This window comes from Corvus moneduloides, chromosome 4 (genome assembly GCF_009650955.1).
Source record: "Corvus moneduloides isolate bCorMon1 chromosome 4, bCorMon1.pri, whole genome shotgun sequence".
NCBI lineage: Eukaryota > Metazoa > Chordata > Aves > Passeriformes > Corvidae > Corvus > Corvus moneduloides.
In genome coordinates, this window is record NC_045479.1 from 36,747,364 (window position 1) to 36,771,450 (window position 24,087).

General features: G+C 42.5%; 1 protein-coding gene across 1 annotated transcript; it reads left to right on the plus strand.

Annotated features, from left to right (window-relative positions):
* Positions 1-2,547: 2,547 nt before the first annotated feature.
* E2F7 (E2F transcription factor 7) lies at positions 2,548-22,549 on the plus strand. The gene is made up of 13 exons (XM_032107404.1): positions 2,548-2,576; positions 2,742-2,822; positions 5,336-5,611; positions 7,563-7,731; positions 10,149-10,430; positions 11,076-11,234; positions 12,297-12,434; positions 13,253-13,447; positions 14,096-14,180; positions 14,795-15,314; positions 16,157-16,433; positions 17,666-18,090; positions 19,374-22,549. Exons 2-13 carry the CDS (start codon positions 2,742-2,744, stop codon positions 19,548-19,550), a joined length of 2,784 nt encoding a protein of 927 aa, XP_031963295.1. The 5' UTR covers positions 2,548-2,576; the 3' UTR covers positions 19,551-22,549.
* Positions 22,550-24,087: the final 1,538 nt, after the last annotated feature.

Below are 24,087 nucleotides of genomic sequence, written 5' to 3' on the forward strand. Positions count from 1 at the left end.
CAGCTGCCCATCTGGTGCTCTGTCTCACTTCTCCCACCTTAGTCTATATATGTGACTCACACCCCTTACAGTACTCAGTGCCAAAGTGGGCTCTAGCACCTCTTTTAAGCATAGATGTGACGCCTCTCTCCCTCCAGCTCTGTTTTTCTGCCTCTCGTCCACATGCTGAGCTCCCCACCTTCTGGGGCTGAATTTAACCCAGAAGATTCCAGCCAGGGCCCTTCAAGCAGTACCCAGCTCTGCTGCCAGGAATACTGTGCATGTCAAACAACAGCAATGTTTAACGAAGGTGTCAAACTTGACTCAAGCTAGTTCTCCCTTAAGGACTTGGAGAGACCTTTAATAGTAACACGTTTATATTCAGAGGCATCCTTAACCTCTAAGAAGTCACAAGCCTTGAAGGTCAAATAAGAGCCCAGGTCCATCCCAGTTGCAAAATTATGGTATTATAAGTCAGTAACATCCCAAGTAGAAAGTGCCTCATTGCCTGCATAGCCTGTAATGATATTGACAGGTATTTGGACTTCAGCTTCCTGAGTCTTGTGTCAACCTACAGATATTCTGATTAATGGCTTATAAATTACCAGATTTGTGTGGCCAGAACCAATCACTGTAATGACCAAATGAACTTCTACATGCACATGCCATGGTATTTCAGCAAGTAACTCAAGTATTAAGTTCCTAACCACCACTAAGGTCTTAACCAGAAAGTCTCTGTGCTAGAGCTGCAAATGTATTTAGACCTACTAAAATTTCACAACATCTAATACCTTACGACAGATATTATTAACCTGCAATGGATACACAAATGCCTGTGACAGTTCTAAGATAAAGGTCTGAGAATGTATATTTCTGTGTCACTTTAGTTTAAGTAAATGACTAAAGGGGACAGATGGCAATTTCCTGTCACTGGGGCTGCAGCACACAAGCAGGTTCTCAGCCACTACACTCTCTTCTCACCTTCTTTCCTTTGGCCTAGAAATCATGTCCGGGCACGTCAGTCTGTGACACAAGATTCTGTTTGGATTTTCCATGACTATGCATCTCTTATGACTCTCATGAGTCTGTTTTTAGAGTTCCTGTGTGTGAAAGCAGCAGTGATAGTTGACTCCTTAGAAATGTTTCTTTCTACATATCTGCAAATATGTACTGAGAGACACGCTTTGCAGTTACGGAATTAATGTTCCTCTTAAAAATAGGAAGACTAAGGTTTAAAAAGTATGTAGAGCTTTTTTGTATAGGGCTATTTATTTAATTTTTTTTTAATAAAAGGAGGTTCTCTGAGAGTTTATATTTTATTCTCTTCAGCAAATTGTGGTGTACTGGAACTTGCTGAAAAGAAAAAATCAAGAGTATTTTAAAAACAAATAAATTACAATTAATGAAAGAGAGAATATCTACCTGCTTTCTACATTCCTATTGAAAAGAAAATTTTTCTATTCCTCAAAAATTACCTAGTGAACATTTTTATAAATTATCAGAACTGTGCCTTGGATTTTTTTTTCCGTGACAACTCGTTACTGGCTCATGAGCTATGTCAGAGCTCCCACAACAAAACAAGACAGGAATAATGCAGAAGCATGTCTGCTATTACCACAACAACAACAAAAATTCTTAGATACAAGAAAAAAAAAATCTTAATTACACTTCAACAAGCAAAATTAATTACACTGCACCGAGCAAATTTCTCCAGAAAGGGTCTCAAGCTTAGAGCAATCACTTTCAAGACAGAAGAAGTTCTGCACTGCAGAAAGCTATGATTTTGACAGCTTTTCCTTTTCTTTTTTTTTTTTTTTTTTTTTTTTTTTTTGCAACATTGTGTTTCTATACTCAGAACAGGTACAACTCTCATCACTGCACGGCCCCACAGGCTGCCGGGATTTGACGTGTTAACTTTGGACAAGGCTCCCTTCCAGTTCTTCTTTTATCTTGGTATGTAGTGAGGTGCCGAAGGAGGGAAAACCACGCAGCAGAGTCTCAGGAAAAAGCGAAAAGTCCAGGCTGCTCCCCATGGCGTCTGCTCGCTCTACCTTCACGGCAGCAGACTCGCTTCAGGGGATGAGGCGGAGGATCACAAGGCTGTCCGAGCTGCCCAGGGCTGCTGTGCCGCTCGACCCACGGCCCGGGCGGTGCTGTCCCGGCGCGGATACCGCGACGGCGTTTCCTACGAGCCAGTGGCAGGGCGACCGAGGCAGCACCCGGCTCCTGCTGACTCAGCCCTTCCTCCCCCCTCACAGGTTTAAGGACGGCTGCAGCGGCTCCGGGCAAGAGGCAGGCGGCTCTCCCGGCAGACGCACCCGCGGGCCCTTTCCCGCCTGGCGCGGGCGGCGGGAAGGGCGCGGGAGGGGGAGGGCGGGGAGCGCCAAGAAAAGGAGCGAAACGGCTCCGCGCGGGCGGGAGCCCCGGCCCGCCCGCCCGATGCCGCGCGCCGCCTGCCCGCGCGCTGATTGGCCGGCGGCGCGGCCGGGGCGCCCCGGCGGCCGCCCCTGATTGGCCGGATTGTAAAGCGATGTCTGAGGGCGCCTGGCGGGAGCGGCAGAGCCGCGCGCCCCCCGCGCGCCCCGGCCCCGGCCGAGGTGAGGGCGCGGAGCCCGCCGAGCCTCCCGCCCCCTCCCTTCCCTCCATCCCTCCATCCCTCCCCGGGAACGCAGCCCCGAGCAGCCGCGCTCCCCTCGCGTCCCTCCGGGGACGGGAGCGGCTCCTCTTAAGAGCTGGGCTAAAAGTGCCTTTTTGCTTTGCAGATGGAGGTGAGCGTCCTAGCCCTGCGGGACCTGGCGAGCGCCCGGCCGGGGCGGCGGGGCCGCGCCGAGGCGGCCCAGAAGGTGAGCGGGAGGGCCGGCGCGGGGTCCGGTCCGGCGCCGCGCGTTCCCTGCACGCGTTGTCCGGAGCCCCGGACCAGTGCGGGGAGGAGAGGAAGAGGGAGGGTGGCGAGAGCCGTGCCGTGGAGTGCCGTGGAGCCCCAGCCCCGCGACAGCAGGGCCGCCACTCGGGGGGCTTTGGAGGGGGTCGGGCTCTGGATTGTGCTTCTGTGGCTCCCGTGGGCAGCTTTTGAGGTGCTGCCCATCGGACCTGCTCTCCCCTGTTGGTCTGTACCGCAGCATCTTACCTGTGAACACTTGGAGCACTGGGATGTCCAGCGCTACCCCTAAGATAAAGATATAATCCAGTGTAAGACGCCTGAGTCATGCCACCCTTGTCAGTAAGTGAAGTGATTGCACTCTGGTACTGCACACAGGGAACCACATTTTAGCTTTCACCTGAGTAAAACTCACTCAGTGATCTTAAGTATTGCAATGGCTACCATGTGGTAAGGTGGAGAGGGCTCTTGTAGAGACTCACAGTTCTAAAGGTAAGAACCACCAGGCCTAACTTGGCACAGGAATAGTATAGTCTTGTTATTTAGCAGCAGTTTGAGCACGCTGATGGACATGTCCACTATGCTTGCCTTCGGTCTGTATTCATAAAGTGGTGTTCTCCAGTCAAGAGGCTAAGTACGGCCACTCAGCAAGAAACAACCTCATTGTTTCCCTACTGCCTCACCAGCCAGGAGATGACATATGTAGCCTTAGCCATAACCTTGCTCAGTAACATCTCCTGAACTAGATGCAATTCACGACCTGCTGTGCATGCTCAATCTGAGTCCTCCAAAATTCACATTTTTCTTGTCAGATACCATTCCTATTATCTCAGAGATTTGTTTCAATTCCTGCTTACAAACTAAGTTCATCAAGCTGGTCTCTCCCATCCTCTATCTCATACCAACTGCCCTTGTGATTTTGTGCACTATAGGTAGGACTTCACAGAATGTTGCAGCTACTGAAAAAAAAAAAAAAAGGGGGAGAGAGGGTAAAAGTGTTTTTTACCTTAGCAGGTAGTTATGGTAGTAGAAAATAAAGATCAGATAGTAGGAGAAAAAGATCTGAAAGGGCAGAGTCATGTGCTTTTCATGTAGAGCCACTGCTTTCTTCATGGTGGTATTTGCACAAACATGAAGATTTGAAGTACTGAAACAGCAGGTTGCTTCAGTTGCCCTCACTTCAGTTCCATTATCACCAACCATAATGAACAGGAACTTCAGAGGAAGATAGACTTTCTCCATTACTTAAGGTTGTAACATGAAATTGCAAGAAAATACTGAGTGCCAACACTATATAAATATCTATTCCAAGAAGTACCATGGCCTCTAAACTGACCCCTATTTGTCACAGTGTAGTAAGTTACAATTGGCTGACTGTTAGTTGTAAAAAAAGAGATGTGTTTATTACATCCTTTTGGGAAATTTATAGGTGAATGTATGGAGAAGTGTTCTTTATCACTGCTCAGAGCACAATGCTTTTGATGTGCCAAATTTGTTTCCAGTCTGAATGCTACTAAACTGCTCCTAGTAAAAGCCGGTTTCAGTTGTTACTAGAACTTTTTTCTGCTTTCTAGCTAGATTGTGCCTGTTAGGATGACCTCTGGAATCACCTATTTAAATATCTATTTCAACTACAGAATAGTTAAATTACTCCAAGTAAAAGGCAAAAACTTAAGAAAGTTTCCGGCTTTTATTCAGTTTCTGAATTGGATTTCTTACAGCACAAAATAAAATACATTATATCAAGGATACCAATAATGCTTCCTTCAGTCAGTCCCTTGAGGTGAGTTCATCTGTAGTGATAATTCTTGCAGTAAGAGAAAGGGATCCAAAGATGAAATATGAAAAAAGTTTGATAGCAGCTAGGGACTGGAAGGAGTTGAGCTTCAGTCAGAAAATGATAAAAATCAGCTGATGAATTAGACTTTTTCCTTCTAGCAGCTCTTAGTTGTAGTCAAGGAACAGTTATGGAGATTTTCTTGATTGCTTTGAGCAGCAGGCAGTGCAGATGCAAACCTTGCCTTTCTTGCACATGAGGTCACATCCCCTTTAGTTTAACATTTTGTGAGTTAGAGCTGCATCCCCAGCACGGCTTTTAACCTGGGACCTTTCAAACAGAACTGTGCTTTCTTGCTAAGTGTAATGTGACCAATGCATGATTTCAGTTTCCCTGCAATTTGGTGATCTATGTTTGTGGGCAATGCTTTCTTGTACCCTGATGGTTTAGTGAGGGTTTAAAAGCCTAATAGGCCACAAGTTGGACTGGTTGACCTCAAGTTCTACATTTCAAGGCAGTATCTCCAATACACTTCCTCCAGTACAGAAGCATGTAGAATATTTTAACACTCCCAAGAAAGGCGGAAGACCTGTGCTAAATATAACTATGAGTGCCAAGGCACAAGTCAGTAAAATTACCTTCATAAGAATCATAAAATTGATTGATGGAATGTTTTTTTCCTCTAAAAACTTTTTTAATAGGAAAACATATTTGATCGATCCAGGATGGCCCCAAAGACTCCCATTAAGAATGAACCAATTGATTTATCGAAGCAGAAAGGCTGCACACCGGAAAGAAATCCAATTACACCTGTTAAGATCATTGACAGACCTCAGCCTGATCCCTGGACTCCTACTGCAAACCTGAAGATGCTTGTTAGTGCTGCTAGTCCTGACATGAGGGACAGGGAGAAGAAGAAAGAGCTCTTCAGACCCATAGAAAACAGTGAGCAGAGTGACACACCTGATTCATTACAGGTGAGACTCAGAACACGGTTATCTCATGTTCCATTAGGACTTAGACCTTCCTAAAGTTGCTCCTCAGTTTTCTTCCATCTGGTGCTTTCCTCTGGATGGAAAGCTGCAGAATTGTAAGACATTCCCAAGGACAGTTACCTACACAGCACTGGCTGAGCAGTAGGACTTCAAAAGACTAAAAGTAACTGTCTTAGTAGTAACTGACCTGAGATCCCCTCAAGAGTCTGAATATTACTTAAAAGGACAGTGAAGGAAGTAGGGCTTAAATGTTTGATTTTCCCCAGCTGAAGTACTTCTGAACCACATTAGAAAGAAAATTGCCAGACATGTTTTAAACAAGCATCCTTTTCAAAAATAAATTTGACAATGAAAGAACATGCTTTCTAAATCTTTTACCTCATCTGCAGCAGTCCTGCAAAGTGGTCAGCTGAAACCCTTTTTTTCCACTTTCCACTCCCAAACTAGTGGTCAGAAAGCAAGGTCAGGAATTAAGACTTCTACTTCACAAGACCCAGGCAATGCAGGGATTGATCTCTGTCCTCACTTTAGAAAGTCTGTCCCTGGAGAGAATGACTTCAAATTGTAGTAAGCATCATTATGCTTTTCTTCCTTCATGATTTTTTGTTGTTGTTGTTCCAACCACTACTTTTCCTCTCCTGGGTTATTTCTTGTAGGATATCCTTCCCCGGTGATTTCAGCAACAGGAAAATAGTTCTGGGTGCTTCTACTGAGAAGCATCATTTCATAGGTGCAGATCACTCTGGAAGTGCAGTTTTTACAGCAAGTACAGTAGCAACAGTAGTGTAGAAAAGTCTGCAGTTTTCATAGTCATAACACAGCAAACAGTTCTCTAAAGATCATTCCTGACATAGTGTCCAGTACATAAAAAATAGTTGATGTTAAAGGTTAGTTCATTACCGCTCCAAGCCTGTTAAGATCACACTTCATTTTTGGGGTGGCTACTATAAAGAATTCAAATATTTTCTAGTTAATAAAACTTTCATTTAATAATTTTCTCCACTTAAAAAGGTAACTTACAAAAGAAGTAGAAGTTTTAGAGTAAGGATACTGCTATTTCCATACTGTATAAAACTCAAAGAATTCTATCAGGGCACCAGCCTGCCACAAGGTTACTTGGTTGCAACTAGCAAAGGACAGTTTAAGATCCCATAAGCAAGGAAACACGGGTTTCAACAGCTACCACCACCTGCAGCTTTTCTTTGCCAGAGGGCAAGACTTATTTTTCTAACAGAGAAGAAAACCTTAGAGCTACCAGTGCAAAAAAAATCCTCCATCATTCTCAGTTTGTGATAAATAAACATACCTCTTCGTACATTCTTGCCATCACAGTGTTGCTGGTTTCTATTTTTTTCCCACTACAGCGATAGAAAGACCACATTCAGGCTATCCTACAGAATTACTTAAGCTAACATCTTGACTAAGTTTAAGGTTCAAAGACTGAGTAGCACCTTTTATAGTCTCTGAGCAAAGTGCCCCCACCCCTTGTGATAGAGTCACTGTAAAGGTCAGCAAAATCTTTTGGAAGAGGTATTGCAGGAACTTTCTGATGGTTTCTGCATCTCCTGGTTTATTAGATCCAGAAGTGTTTGAGAGCATATTCTTCCTTCTTTCCAAGAGAAATACTCTTTCCAAGTATAATCTTATCATCTGCTAGTCTTGGGTGTTTGGTCTTACTGGCTTTTTTCCTTATGCGTGATCACTATTTCGTGATTGCACGGATAAGAGTTTTTCTGTAGGTATCTTATGTAATGAAATAAGAAGAGCTTGCAATTGTGTTATCCAAGTGTCCTGTGCTTTCAAGGAGTCCATGGGGTTTTTTTAATTAGAAAATCTGGTCTTAAATATTGGTAACATCTGAAATATGCTTCACTTGACTATGTCTTGCTTTTACAAGCTCTGCACTAAAGGGTTAACATTTATTTTTTAACAGTATGATATAGTAGATGACAGCACGGTTGATGAATTTGAAAAGCAGAGACCCAGCAGAAAACAGAAAAGCTTAGGACTCTTGTGCCAAAAGTTTCTAGCTCGCTATCCAAATTATCCATTGTCAACAGAGAAAACTACCATTTCTTTGGATGAAGTGGCTTCAATTCTTGGTATGTATACCTACAAAACTGGGGTAACTGATCACCTGGGGTAACCTGACAGGTGGGCCTTCCAAACATCATATTCTAACTGACTACATTCAAGATCTGCCTTTCCCAGGATCTGGATGCTCTTCTAATCATACTAAACAAGAGTTGGAAATGCCTTATATTCCTCAGTGTCTTTGTTGTTTGGTAACACTACCATTTTGAAATCTGCTTTCTGACTTTCTGTACTTTTTACTAGACAGATCTTGCTTCCAGCTGTTTACCAACTGTTGCTTTCTTAAATATTCAATTTGTTGGACACAAGGAGTCAGGATTTACAAACCCTCTGAAGGAGGACTTACAGACAACAAATTTTGTCAAAATGAAACGTTTGGGGAAACAATTGCAAACTAACATGTGTAGGAGGTAAATTCTGTTTACTGCCTGACTTCTGAACATGTTTGGCATCTTATCTTCCAAGGTCTCATGGTTCATCAAGGCTACCTTAGCTTTAAATACTGCCTTGTGATGGGGAGGTACTGGGAGAACTGCAAGAGTACCATGAGAAATTGTCTTATATTGAGGTGGTGAGAAGGGATTGAGTAGCCCATTTACTGGTTCTGCTGTTAAGTTTGGTTTTAGTTAAAAGATTAATGGAATATCTGCAAGAAGTAATAAAACTTGGGAGAGAGGACTCAGCCAGGCCACATCAATAACAAAAATATTGAAGTCCTTGGAGAGGTTGTTTCTTTGCTAGGAAGGGCTTTACAGAATTGGACTTAAACTAAATAAATCTTGTATACATTTAAAACTTAGGTATTAACAGAAAAGATGTAGCAAAAATTAAATTTGTCTCTTTTGGGAAGAAAAGAAACAGAAGAATGATGTCTTCTGTGACTCTGTTAAGAAAGGCCTTGAAATACCTATTTATCTGCCTTGGTACTGTGAATTGGAAATAGGATAGAATACAGATTAGGTAAATAGATAAATTACTTTTAAAATTAATTGTTCTTTTAGATTTTGCAGTTACTCCTTTATGTGTTTGCATGAGATGCCCATGCTCCAACCTTGTACAGCTGAACATGAATAGTGCTTCATTCTGTATTGGGAGTGGCATTACCTTGCTTTCCTAAATAATATAAACTTTCTTCTAAAATTTACTGTTGGAAATTTTACCTCCAGGAAGGAGGAAGATTGTAGTTGTCCTTCTCCGTTTGTTTTCCCTTCCTTGCTTGTATCCCCTTGGCTTGTGACCACAAAATTACCCAGCGCTGATGTTGCTGCTCTTAATGTAACAAATGGTGTCTGTGATACAGGTTTTGCTACAAATGTATATTGCTTTGTTCACGGAAGACCTGTGGAAGGCCACAAAGGGGTCTGTACTGCTGGTGTCTGACAGACACCAGGATACGTGTAACACTCTTGTTTTTCTGGATTGTGTTTCACTCCAAGTTCTTCACACACTTGGAAATGCTCATGAATTGTTTCACCTAATATGTGTTTGAGGCTGGTAAGTATTATCCCTATTCTTCAGATGGGTAAACAGCCATCCCAGAGTGAAGTTTCAAAATCTTTCCCCTTAACTGGCACTTGCTCTGCTCAGCTGATGTTAATGGTTAGAGGCTTTTTTGGTGCAGATGCTGCCACCAGCATATAGTACACTGTGTTATATATAACAGCCATGCTTTAAACAGCACTGGACACAAGTACTCAGGACAGCGAGCATAGCCACCAACCTGTTCATATTCAGTCCCCAACCTTGCTCACATCAGCAGGCTGAACTCCAGCTGGACATATTTAATAAATTTCCCATAGGTCTTGACCCAGCCAGCACTGATGGTTTGTTTCTGTTTCATTTGGGAACAGCAGGTCTCATTCTACACTGCTTTGCACCTTGAGAAGCTTTTGATGCCCCTTTACTGGGTACTTGTTTAGCAAGTAAAGGTAATTGTGCCACTGTAAATGCAAGTGGACAACTGTGCTCCCACTGGTTCCTGTATGAGGGGCTTTCATCTCTACACTGTGGCAGACCCTCTCCTGCCCTCTGTTACACGCAGGCTTGTATACAGGTACATGTGTGAATTTTGAAGCTCTCTGTCAGGAAGGGCCGAAGTGCTCTGAAAACCCTGGGGCACTCTGGGTAGGTCTGAGTGAATGGGGCTGGCAGACTGCAGTCTGCAAACCCTAAACACAGTGTGGGTTCTTCCTTAGGCTGAAGCCATGGCTGGTCTAGATGTTAAGAAAATGGACAAAGAGCAGCGTACCATGAAGCTGGCCGCACATAAGTCAGATTTTCAGTGTGCAAATACAGATGTATCTAATGGAATGTGCCCATGTGAACAATGACAATGTCTGTTAGAGAACAACCCATTCTCTGTTTCTGTTGAACTAAGATGAGCATCTATGTCTTTTTTATCTGTTCCCCCCCACTTCCCAAACAGGAGTTGAACGGAGAAGAATTTACGATATCGTGAACGTCCTGGAGTCATTGCACTTGGTCAGCCGTGTGGCCAAGAACCAGTACTGCTGGCATGGCCGGCATAACCTCAGCCAAACTCTGAAAATGCTTCAGGAAGCAGGAGAGCTGCAGTATGGAGAGCTGTTGACCTCCCAGCACAAGGAGCAGGACTTAGAGTACAAATTTGGAGAACAGAAAAAGGAAACAATTCCAGATTCTCAAGACAGATCATTACTGGAGTTTTCAGAACCAGATTGCATCTCTGGTAAGATAATTACTAAATGTATGATGATACACAGACACAAGTCTCTTTCTCCAGTTTACTATGTCACTTTTTCTCTTGCTTTGCTTTTAAATTAAATAATAGAAAGTTATCCTTTCCAAAAAGGTGCTGAATTCACCATGGAGGGTACAGAATTCTTCCTTCTATTCTGTTCCTAACATAGGTCTCAAGACAGATTTTTCCTTCTGTCCTACAGACAGGCAGGAAGTTGTGCTGGACAATCCAGTTCTTTCCCCACCTGTATCTGACAGTAAATGCTTTATCCTGACAGAAAGCACCATCTTCATTTGTCCACTGTTTGCATGCTGCCCATGTAACACATAATGTTTTTAAGTTACAAAGTCCATTAGAGTCACAAAATTATAGTGGCACAAAACAGTGTAACCTAACATAGAATCAGCTCTGGAATTTCACTTTCTAAAAGCTATTTCTGCAAGTTTGAATTTTTATTGCCCTTTGAAGAGAGACTCCTGTCTGCATTACTCAGTTATTTGCTGCCTTTCAATAAATTTCTGCTTTCTGACAAGGAAATATTTACTCCTTTTGTGTGTGAGAAACCTACTTATTAGTTTTCTGGCTGTGATGGATGACATATGCTAAGAGGCTTGGGTATTATTTGTAACACAGCATCTGCAAACAGCAGAAAGGACAAGTCATTGCGGATTATGAGCCAAAAGTTTGTCATGCTGTTCCTTGTCTCCAAGACCAAGATAGTCACTCTGGACATCGCAGCAAAGATACTGATAGAAGAAACCCAGGATACAGTGGACCACAGCAAATTTAAAAGTAAGATGGCTAATGAGAGGCAAATCAAGCAGTCAGTGAGTACAGAAAACAGGGCATGTTTGGTCTGACACCAAACAGACACCAGTAGGTAACAGCAACTGCAATTCATGAATCTTTTCCTGGAATATGGTCTAGGGTTTTTTTTCATTGCAAATGCCTATTTGTGGAAACAGAGCTTGGTGTGGGCAAGAGACACTTTGACAGTTATCTCCCAAGTTTAGCTTCAGAATAAAGAAGCACATTTTTTTGTTGTTGTTGTTGAATTTTTTCTTCATACTTAAACCCTGTTTCCTGTACTGCTCTGAATGGTGTTTCAGAAATGAAACATATTGTTTATTTTAATTGAATTAATTCTCTCCTTGCAGAAATATGTTCCTTCTCCTTTTTACCCCAGAAATCTTTCACAGCTGGATGGCAGAGTTTGCTTTCAGTTAGTGAGGATTAGAACTTCAATCCCTTGGAGAACATGGGAAAACTCAGCATTAGTAAATAAGTCTTCTAAGATAAAGACTTTTAAGCCTTTAAAGTGCTTTTAAAATAAAGTACTTGCACTTCAATCTTAAAATTCTACCCCAAATATAAGAAGAAACATGAGGAGTTTAGCTGGACAATATGTGGGTATCATAGTGAGCTCAAAGATGTTATTTGCTAGAGCCACAGAGATTTTTCTGAGTGTGTTACATTTTTAAAAATTATGGATATGTGTCCGCTTGTGATCAGCTGTGCACTCCTGTGCCTCTTGCTCCCAACTTCTCTTTACCCATGTGGAGGTAGTTGCCTTTTCTGGTCAAGTTGATGATGTAATCACTCCCTAAGCTATTTCATCAAAATGAGGGCGATGAGTTTAAACCTGAGCAGCTAAGATATGAAGCACCTGTGACAGTCAGGTGGGAGCTGGCCTGGCAGGCTTCATAGGAGGTAGCCTAAGTCCAGCTTGATTTGATTTTGCTCACCTCATCTATGAAAGATGTGGTGATAGTCTGAAATGAAATAAGCACATAAATGTGTCCTGTATGCGTTGTAAAGCTGACTCTTTTATCTACTCCTGCCTTTTCTTGTTAGCAAAGGTACGAAGGCTGTATGATATTGCCAATGTTCTCACCAGCCTAGGCTTGATCAAGAAAGTTCATGTCACAGAGGAACGAGGACGCAAACCAGCTTTCAAGTGGATTGGGCCTGTGGAATTCCCTGGAAAGACTGGTAACTTGTGTAGTTTGTATTTTTCTTTTTGCTTTGATAGTCCCTTCCCAAGTGGTAAAATGTTGCTTTCTGTGTGTAAAGAATGGCTCAGCATTCAACATGTACCCTGTGATTATTAACTGCTGCCAGCTCAACATTTGCCCTTGCTAGACTTTGCGCCCAAGGTCTGGATCTGTGGAGGGATGTTGAAGGATGCTGTGTCTTATAGGTATTTTTGCACTGACTTAGATAACTGTATGCATAACTGTATCAATTGTAGAGCAATGGCAGATAGCACTGATCTTTAAATCTGGGTCCACAGCTGTTCTGGGTTGCAAAATCTCAGTAATTCAGTAATAATTATATAGTGAATTATTTTCTTTGTAAGGGGGCGTACCAAGTTGATCAGGGCTGTTTCTTGCACATGGCTCCTTTTACAAAAACTTTGTCTGCAAAGAATGAGGTGGTGGGACAGAGGATCTTGTGAGTTCATGCTTCTTGGCCAGATAGGCTCTCTTTGGCTTGGATATTTGTGTCAGGACAGTGCCAGGAACAAGTGAAAGTGAAGGATAATGTAAACACGATCTTAGTGCCCTTTCTCCTCCTGACTAGCACACTAGAATGTAGTGCCTTCTGCAGCTGCTATGGAATGGATAGGAGGGAAGCCCTTGCCTTGTCTGCTGGTGCTTACTGAGTTCTAGGCTTGTGTCAGTGTTGTGGGGGTTGAGATAATACAGAGGTTGCCTCTTCCCTTAATGCCAAGTTTGGTAATATGGCAGAAGCCTAAATGATGAGCTGTGTTGACTGAAGGACTGCTGTACAAAATTGTGTCCCTACAGATGAGCTGAGGGGGCACAGCCCAACATCAGATCCTCTGCCAGGGACACAGAGAGAAGCCTGTGCCCGGTACCAGACCAGTGCTGCTGGAAAGCAAAGGTTTACACGTCATGCTTCATTTAACAGTGCACAGCCTTGTGAAGCAGCCAGAAGGAAGGTCAGTTCTGAGCCTAACAGCCCACGTCAAGAGAGGCAAGGTAACTACTAATGAAGCATGTTCTTTTCTATCCCACTGGACCTGCCCAAATGAGGGCATGCACCAATTTAAGGCACTTGATTGGGTGAATCAGCATAGTTAAGTATGTGAATTACTCTTGGCAGGTGCCTATATTTCTACTGTCCATGTGATAATGAAATTTCTGGTTTAAAATCTCCAGTCAAATCCCTAAAGTTACATGAGGTGAATCTGGGCCATACTGCAATTGAATCTGCAGTTTGTTTTCTGCAGTTAAATGTTTCTGTTCTGTACTAACTGCAACTATACTACAGTTTTATCTGTGAAAACTTGATAGAGAAAGATTATTTAGCCACAAAATGCTTGCTTTATTTTATGGTTCCTAATATAGTGAAATTTACTGTAACAATCTAATGGACAGTTGTTAAAAAAGACAAAGTAATTACAGGGCTTTTCACAGTTCCCTCTTATAGGAAATGATGATGTTGAACCCCTCTCCAGTGGGACTGAGACTTCTGAGTGTCTTGCAGGTTCTGGCTCTAGGCAATTAGTGGATGTTATAAAAATGTGTCAGGACTGAAAAATTATAGCTATTATTTTATATGGCCGGTATCAAAATATGCTTGGTAAACCTGTCTGTGATTAATTGAATGCCTCTTTGTTCTTTCAGTTTGTACTGTGAATTCAGATGAAAATTGTTCCAAAATGATAAATCTAGCAGCTGTCTGCAGGCAGAAGATAGAGGAAGATACTGGGTAGGTTGGTCTTAACTCTTGTCCAGTTTCAGCTTTGTGCTTGTCATGTTTAGTTTAAGGATAGATTCCATTGATGATAAAAAAATTGCAATAAAGTCTCATTATTACAATTTTAATACTGATAGATGTCAGCATGGCTTTTTTTTTTTTTAATGGTCATTTTACACCCACCTGTGCTTGTTACCAGTGTTGGTGTTTTGCTTCAGTAGTTCTTTCTGTCATATGTGTTTATATAGGTCATTCCTGCATCCTTTGACCTATTGTCTGGGTAAGCTGAGCAAATTATTCCATGGAAGGGTGTCTCTGTCTCTCATCGGTCTTCTCTACACCCATCCCAATTTGAATTCATTTGTGAATGATTGACTAGTCAAGTGCAACCAAAAGCATTATTGTTCCACCAAAAACCTGACTGCTTCTGTGTAATTAGAAATGAAAAAAAGTGACCCTTCTTGTAAACTGTGTAAAAACTGTGGTTTTGGGGTGGAATTTTTCTGCATTTATGTCCAAATATGTATCTCTTTGCTGGTAAGGATAAAAGAGGGGTTTAATTTTGGAATAAATGTTTTTCCTCTTTTCATTACTGTTTGAGTTTTTTTGTTGGTTTTTTTTTGTAGGAATAAAGCTTGTGACACTGAAACGATACTAAATTCATCAAAGAACTCCTACACAACCTTAGCTTTCTCCCTTCTTCCAGTTCCTGGGGACTCTGATTTTTGTGTTAACCCTTTGCCTCAGGCAGTTTTCCCTGTGGTTCAGGCAGATGTGCCAAGCTTCTCGCTACCAATTGGCATCAGCGGCCAGGCTTCACACCCTTCCACGCCAGCAGCCTCCAAAACAGATAATGGAAAACCTACCTTGGTCCCCAGCCAACCCTTTCTGTGCTTCCCATCTTCATCCCTTTTCATGTTGTGCGGTGGTCTTCAGGAAAATAATTTGAGCGAGACCCTGCCCACTTCAGGAGATGTGGGAAACAGGAGTGCAGAAGCTCAGGCTGCCGTACCTCCTGTTGGCTGCCAAAAACGCAGCTCCCACAAGTGCTCATCACCCTCTGCACCTGTAGATGATGAAGAGCCAGCTGCTAAAAAACAGACATTGGAGCAGAGTGATCTCCCCCTCTCGCTTGTAGTACCCAAGGTAAAGTGAGTTGCATTATCACTTAGGCTTTCTCATAGTAAGGAAAGGCTTTTGCCTAAGACAGTGTTTCCAGGAGGGAAAATTTAGTACACTGCTTTTGAGAGACACAAATGCTGCCTCCCACATGTTAATAAAATTGTAAGTGGGCTGTGTCAGTAAGTATAGCATTAACTGGGAGATGTTTTCACGCTACCAGGGGAAAATGGACTTGGATTGCTTTGCATAGTGATGTGATGCTCAGCTGTTCTTTGGAATTAGTGTTGTAATCATTGTCTTCAGCAAAACAATTGGTCAGAGGGGAAGAAATCAATGTAATTATTACTCCTCACCTTCCCCTGTTAGCTTGGGCTTTCCCAGGCAGCAGCAGCATTGCTTACTTCACTGAGCTATAGCAGATGTGATTTGTTCTTTCCCCCTACTCTCCAGCCTGAGTCCCTCTCTCTGAAGCCCAGTGTTGCCCACAGCAGGCTGGTGAGAGAAAGATGATGAAGGTGATGTGTAGCTATCTCAGAATTCTCTTAAATACTGACAGTAGGGGTCAGGCTCAAGGCCATATCATATAAGCCATTTGAATATTGAGTATAAACAATTTGAAACAAGTGCTTTTCCTTATCAATAGAAAAGTAATCCCAGAGGTCAGGTATTTCTTACGTAGTGTCTCCAACAGCAAAGGGCACAGGGTTTAGGCATCACTCATATGGCTCTTCAGACCCTCAACCAAAATTTTTAACTTGGTGATTTGCTAATCAGGTTTGTGTTGCTCCTTTGCACAGGTGCCTGAGAGGTATTGCATGGTTTTATTTTAGTTTGGACTCTTCATTTCCACTTTTGTTTTTGCTTAGAAGCCTTCTGAGTCACCTAAGGCAGAACCTTCCCTAGGAAGTGGCTGTTCATCTGCTGTACGTCTAGAAACAAATCATCTTGACCTCGCAAGTCCTGCTGCTGCAGAGGCTGCAAACAAGGAGTCTACTAAGCCTTTAGATTGGCAGGAGCAGGAGCAAGAAAAACAATCTCAGAACAAAGACACTGATGAACATCCTCCAGGAAATGAGCACATCTCTAAAGAAAATGCCAATCAGCCTTTCCAACCACAGTACCTTTATGTTCAGCCTACTGCTGGTAAGGACAGCCATGAGATTCAGAGGCACCCAAACCTCTGTATCTGTTCACGGAGCAAATACTGAGTCCTACAAATAGGTGAATAAGTATATTTGGCACAAAAAACCCTGACAGCAGTTCACTGTAGTAGTTTAATAACTCTGAAATCTCTTGACTCAATGTGAACTGTTCCACCTCTGAAAAGACAGGCATTTTTCTGAGGTTCCCAAACATTAATAGCATTGAACAATGCAGGGTTTGCATGCCTGAATTATGTGCAGCAAAAAAAGACACTTATCCAGCATTCAAAACCTAAAGGAGCTGGAAGTCTAGATTTGGCAGTAAGGTGGCCAATATAGAACAGCAGAATCCCCCTGAATGTATGAATTTAATCACCTTCAAACTTTGTACTGTCTTGTAACATGCATTATCAGGATAACCCCCAAGGCACTGGGAATGTAGCCAGTCCTGCTTGTATGACACCGTGAGGATAGAGAGGAAGCAGCTGAAAATACTGCAGTAGGATTTCGTGTCCACCATGTTTTGTGCCCGTGTTTGTGTGCAGTGGATGACTGCTTTGTGGGAACAGGACATGCGTGGCAGATTTCTGTGACTACTGCTTTGGTCTTTGATTCACTTGTGACACGGAGTGGGGTCTATGGCATTTCACTTAGGTTGGAGATGCTCAGTTTGAAAATGCTGAACCTGGTGTTTTGGAAGGTCAGACAAACTCGAGCCAGAGCAGCTTCTGTTTCGATACAGTAGTTCAGCTGTTCTCAGCAAAATTAATGCCTCTGTGATATATCTTTGTGGGTGTCTCCCATTTGTTGGGTTTGATTTGTCTGGGTTTTTTTTTTCCCCTCATTAAAAGCAATATTTTCATATAGCAGAGGATGATTGCAGTTAGTGAAAAAAAAGTTTGTTTAGCCAGGATGTTTCTTGTAATTGAAGTTAGATGCAGAAAACAGCAAGGGGCGTGGTTGGTACTTCATACGACCAAAGTAAATAGATGCAGGTACAGTGAATAGACAAGTAGGGGGGAAAATGGAGGAAGGTAAAGAAGGGAGCTGGACAAAAGAGTCTGGGGTTTGTGACAGTTTTCTTCCTTATTTTTTATTATTTTTGTCACAGTTTACTTCCTAGGCAGACTTTTCTTTATTGTCATACCTTTTTCCTATTCTAGATGAAGTTACAGTAGTTTAATTCCCTTTTTCAAGTTTATTAATGCTTTGTTTTTTCTCTCTTTGGTTTAGGATTAAGCAGTTTTAATTTCCTGTTCTCTGCAAACCAAGCCCCTGGTGCCATCAGCCTGGCTGCGAATCAGTTGCCTTCTCTAAGTGTACCCTGTGTCATGGTGCCATCAGCAGCCTTGGCTTCCTTCCCTCTCGTCTGTTCTCCCTCATTCACCAGTCCTCTTTCCCCAGTTCCTGATGGCTCCTTCTCAGCTGCTACCTCCACAAATTTCAGTATGTCCAGCCTGGCATCCACCACCCCTGTTTTCATAAGCACCACGGCTGTTGTCACCCCCAAGGTCTCACCTGCCCCTTCGGTGGATCCACAGCAGCCAGCTCACCCCGCTCTGCACCTGAGTCCTGTGCTTACAAGATCTTGCAGTGCTGTTAAACTGGACTCCCCCGTGTGTATGGGACACCCAGTGACCCTTCTGAAGCTGCAGCAGGTAAGGGGGAAAGGTGAACAGAAGTGGTGATGAAAGAGCTGTCCCAGGTGCCTGATGGCGGTGTGTGCAGCAAGCTGGTGCTGCTGTGTCAGTGCAGAGTTGGCATGCTGAGAGCTGATGTCTTCCCCTTAGGCTGTGTGTGTCCATCTTAGCAGTGGCACAGGGTGTGTTGAAGTCATAGCCCAGCATAGCACATCTAGCCCTGAACAGTGAAGTGGTTAGTTTTATATCTCTTACAGAAATTCTAAAATTCCCCACCAATCTAAGGGGATTTTTCCCCATCTGACAGTGTCATGTGTGTTATGCAATGGCTACAGAAAAACATTAGGAGAACAGGAAGATTGTATGTCAGAAATCGGGAGTCAGCTGGCTGCAACACTTTTTCAGGTAGTAGTGTCCTGGGTTATCCCCTCAGCCCTGTTCTGATCTCTCTTCACTATGTAATGGAAAAGTAATAGCAGCATCAGAGCTGGGAGAAAACAATGATTCTTGTGGGATTGTTGAACTTTTTTTATAAAGGTATTTTTAAAAATCTACCATAGAACCAGACTTTTGGGTAAAAAAAAATCTGAAGTTCAGAAGTGAGGGAGGACTCATTTATCTGAAATACGAGTGACACAGAACAGTCATGTCACACTGTGTTAGCTCGGTGTTTACAACTATTAGCAGTGAAATTTTGGCACTAATTCAACTTACATTTGTAAATCGGTGATTTGTTTTCCTATTGTCTAATTCAGTGAAAAATAGATCAAACATTTGGAAGCATTATAAACATTATTTTATGTTTATCTTCTTCGAGCTTAGAAAAAGGCTGCAATAAGAGACTGGTTGGCAGCCAATCTGATTACAGATACTAACATCAGAGGTTACAGTGGAGTGGCACTTAAAAGACAAGTGGTCAGGGTTTAGAAGAATAATTTTTGATTTCTCTTGATGGTAACAAATAACAAAAGTGAGTAAAACTTCAAGGAAGAGAAAGAGCCATTCAAGCTAAAGGACAAGATTGGCATAAGAACAAATGAGTATGAACTAATCATGAAAAAATTTAAGTTGGAAGCGAGATAAAGGCGTTCATCTTCCAGCAGTGATGTACTAGCATCCAGTTCCAGAGTGAAGAGCAGTGGCAAAGCCTATAGCTTTTCACCTGGAGCTTCTGAAAGGGTGTGTGACCTTGAGTAGCAGGGCACAGGGATTAATGGCTCCCAGCTGTCTTCTGTTTGCATGTTTGTGTGTAGGCTTTGAGAAAACCCTGCCAAATCACTTTGGGTTTGTTTCACAAATAGCCTTCGTCAGCACCTCTCACTCCCAAGAATATTCGTCCTGCACATCATGAAGCATTTTTCAAAACTCCTGGAAGTCTTGGAGAACCTGTGGCATGGAAGAAGAATGAAGGCAACCAAACCAGAAATGCCAGCTCTGTGCAGAGGAGACTGGAAATCTCTAGTACCAGCCCTGACTAATTCCACTCTTTGCAAGGGGTGGGCAGATTGTCCTTGGACTCTGTATCAATTATGAGAGAACAAGCTCTTGCCTGGCAAGAGGAGCAAGTTAAAATGTCACCCCTTTTGGCATGTTTCCCTACTATCTATTCACCCACTGGTTCTGTTAGCCATCTTCTTCAAAATCACCCTTGGTACTGAAATCCTTTTACTGAATTGTCCTTCAGTACTGATTTGAATTCAGATTCTGTGCTTCACACAGCCTTGTGGGCATCAAATTGTAATTGTGATTTTAATTTGGAAGACTCTCTTTATTTCTGTGAGAAGATGCAAACAGATTCTTTTGGAGTCCCCAGGAGTTCTTTATTCATGGTTTTAAGTGAGATGTCTAGCACTTATCCAGGGTAAGCATTTTATTTGCATGTACTCTACTTAGCCTGAGTAAATCTGTGGTGAAAATGATAAACTTCTGCAGTTGTGAGAGCAACTGCTTTCTTGGTTCCAATCTGTCAAATCCTGCCTCTGCAGTGCAGCCTCTTGCTTTTTATTTTGTATGTTGGAGTGGGATTAGAGGAAAAAGGGATTTTTGCAGTTTCAGACTAACAGATTTTCTCAGGGTAGGATTACTTGAATGTCAGTTGGTTGTTGTACAATTTGCCCAGCACTTGTGGTTAGAAAAACCTAATAATAACACACGATTATGATTGAATGTATACATGTGAAAAATATTAAGACCAAAATAACTGTGAATGTTAACATTTTTATAGTTGTGTTAATTAATTATATTAGTCCTTCGGTTGGTTGGTGTTTTTTTTACTTTTACTCTGAGCAAAATATGCAAGTTAGATGTAAAGAATACAAAACCTGAATCCTTAAACAGGTTTGACAAAGTGATTTGAGAGTGGCAAGCCACTGAGAGGACTGTGCTAAGATTTCATCTCCTGTTTAAATATCCAGTCTAGGCTTTATGACCAAGGAATACCGATAAGTCATTAACCTCACTCATTATTAGATTCAGTCTAACCTGAGTCTACTAAGTGCCTACTTAGCTGTTTACTTAAGTGTACTTAAGGGGTATGTACTTAAGTGGCTAACTCTTCACAGGAATTTTGTGACTAGTTAATAGTTCATTTGAGCATGTTGGGAAGACAAGGGAGATCTTATCTATCTAAACCAGAAAAAGAAGTTAAAAAGAGCAGGAGCCTTGAGTTTTAAAGTAATATAAAAAAAAAAGTAAAAAATTATCAGTATACCCTAGGAGAAGATAATGAGGAAGAAAAATCTTAACATTCAGAGTCCTCAAATAATGGATGGTGCTATTAGCAATATAAAACATAATTTTAAGAGTTAATGCTCTTGTGTTTGGGTATGTTTTCACTCATGTAGCAAACTGCAATCAAATTTGTGCAGTCTCCTGTTCAAAAGACAGTCTTGCTGTTGACATCACATTAGCCTGGACTTTTAGCAAATGTAAGGCCAGCATGATCAGCTCTCTGTTTGGTACTGGTGTTGATTTTCCAAGGGCAGATGCACTCTTGGATGTGCTATTTTGTTGGTCAAGGGAGGTTAGGACTTTAAGGGTTGGGAATTTGAGGAGGGCGTTTTATTTTTATAACAAAATGTATGATGAAAATGGAATTTAAGAAAGAATTTTAGTGAAGCTGAGAGTTTGAGTAATGTGGCCTTCTCTTAGAATAGATCAATAACAGCTTTTTGAGAGGGCTTGGTTAGCCCTCATTGAAAGAAAATCTACAGCAGAATTATCATAGGAAATTTCAGGGGTGGTAAAGAGACATCTTCAGACTGCTAATTTTTTTATATTTTAATGACACTACAGTTATGAAAGTTTACAGTTTTTTCTTCTGAGTTATTTGTTCTTATACACCCACTTAGCTTAATTTTGCTTTGAAAAGCAGTGTGTAACTAGCACAGTGCTGCCCCTGCACTTCTGCTGGCATGCATGCGTTGCTGCTGGGGCAGGAACAGACTGCTAGGGTTCCAGGGAAAACAGTGGGTGCTGATTCTCCAAGCCTTCTCTCTCCCTCTAGTATGGTGCAGCCTTTTAGTGAAACGGCAGCTGGGAGCAGGGAGGAGGATTAGAGCTAATATTGGCTCTTTGCTCCGGTTGAAGCATCATCACCAAAATTGCCTTTCTTTGTCAGTAATGTTATTGTGTGCCATAACTAACTTTATACTTGAAAATGCAGGGAGTGAAAATGGATTTTCAGTTTCCAATTTCTGCTTCTAGTTTTGAGTTTCTGTAAATACAGCAGGTCTGGAAATGACGATTGACTCCCTTTCCAGTGGGTCATGGTTGGGAAAGCAGATTTTGAGCCTGGGAGAAAAAGGATGTTGATATGCTGTCTTGTTTTTGTCAATGCAAAATTCTCACTGAAATAGAGCAGGACCACTGAAGCAGTTGGGCAGCTACTTTCTGTATCCGAACTGCTGAACTAGACCAGTGAGGGGGAGCAGTTGGTTGTCAAGAGGAAATGGGTTTACCTTTCCTATCTTTATCTTCACTGAAAGCTAAGAATTTAAATAAAATAGGAACAACTCATCAGCAAAGTAGCTTTGGAAAAGCAGAATTTGTATTTGCACTGAGGCAAAGTGCATACCCAGGAAGTTCTGCAGGGTCTGTGAAACCTTTCTGTCCCAAGACAGTTGTTGAGGAGGCTGAGCATATTAATTTATACTTGAATCTATCTGCCACGTTTACATTTCTGATTGTCTTCTGTAAATTGGTGCTATTTCTGTATTTAAAAAGCTGTATTTTTAATGTAAAGCTGCTTCCAGTTTGTTTTTTTGCACTGCTAGTTTAATATAGATATAAATTTTATTGCTGTTTATAACTGTTCTTCAGTGATTAGGTGTCCTGCTTTTCCTGCTCTCTAGCTCTCTGTGTTTACCTGTCTGCATATAGCTTTACTCTGATCACACTGTTGGGTTGAATATTTTTTTATACTATCTTCTAGCAAAATATTAAACTTTTACAGAATAAAAATTGAAATTAAAACTGAGGCTGTGATTTCAGTATGGAGGACTTTCAAGGACACCCTTGAAAAGAAATATTCCAGCACTGTGTCCAGGTGAGAAGTCCCTGTTGGATGTGAGCACTGAAGGACTAGTAGAGGGTAACAGCTCACCCCAGTGGCTCCAGCATCCATCTGTTTCATGCAGCATGGGCACAATTCCCACCAAGCTGTTGCAGGCACAAGGACCAGTGCAATGTAAATTGGCTCTTAAAGTCCTGGAGCAGGCCAGGGCAAGACTGGGTGGCCCTGGCCCAAAGCCATGTGAGGTGATCCCCAACTGGCCACTGTGGGAGCCCATCCCAGCACCACCGCAGGGCCTGCCCAGACACTCCCTGGACCCCTGTGTCCCTGCAGCTGTCCCTCGGTCCCACTCTCCACAGGATGGCAGCAATGCCTGCCTGACCACAGCCACCCAAGGAGCTGGTGCTTGCTTTGTGTCTTTACAACACCAGCTGCTTGGAAAGAGCAAGTGGACAACACAGCCACAGACCTGTGGCTTCCATTCTCTTTCTCCTGCCCTTCCCTAACCCCACACGAGTAAGGCGCAGCTCCCATTAAAATCAACAGCAGGCTCACTACTGCTTTCAGCAAGCTCAGTATTGCCACCTTACCCCTCCCTGTGATTCAAGAGATGTAAGTTAATGTCCCACGTCACCAACAACGGTTGCAAAACAACTGAGTTGCAAAGGGTTGAGATCCTCAAAACTCATTTCTAAAAGGAAAACTCAGCAGCTTACTCAGTGTTGGTTTTGAGCTTTTTCTGACCTGCTACTCCAACAATAATACAATTGATACGGGAAAAATTAGAAGTTTAATGAGATTAAATACACTATGAGAAATGCTCTGGCTCCACTGACATTTTCTTGAGGAGGAGCAGGGCTGTAGCTTCCAACAGTTTTTGTCCTCACTGGTACACTTAAAACTCCCTTTTTTTGAAGTAAAAAGTAGTTAGGGGAGTACACCAAACTCTGTCTGATTCAGTTCCCTCTATAAGAAAGGGAAATTAACAAGCAGTACCATGGTGGATGAATGTCTTCATGCTTCCCAGCATGGGCTGGGCAGCCCAGAGCCAGCTAGGAGACAAGTGTCACCCCCTGGTCCTGGAAGGTATTGAGCACTGCCAGCAAACCCAGCCAGAGGCAAGCAAAAGGGAAGCCTCCAGCAAGCAGCAAAGCAAAGCCTGCTCCCACCATGTCCAGGGAAGCAGGTCTTCACCAGCTGTCTTGGTCAACAAGGAGGGTTTCCTGAGAGGTACCTGGGTCATGGCAGTGCTTTCTCCTTCCAGCCCAGAGTGCCTGAGCAAGGCTCCGTGGCCTGCTTAATTTAAAATTTAATAGCTTGGGAAGTAAAGGAGTGAGAAGAAAGGTTTCACACACACAACTGAGGCAAATTCGAGCCATGCTCACTGTGATCGTCTGAGAAGATCCATGTGTGCAGGAAGCATTAATGTCTGGCTTCTTTCCAGCTTTATTTATTGCACCAGAAATGTGAGGAGAATTTAGGATATTTTTTCAAGCACTTTC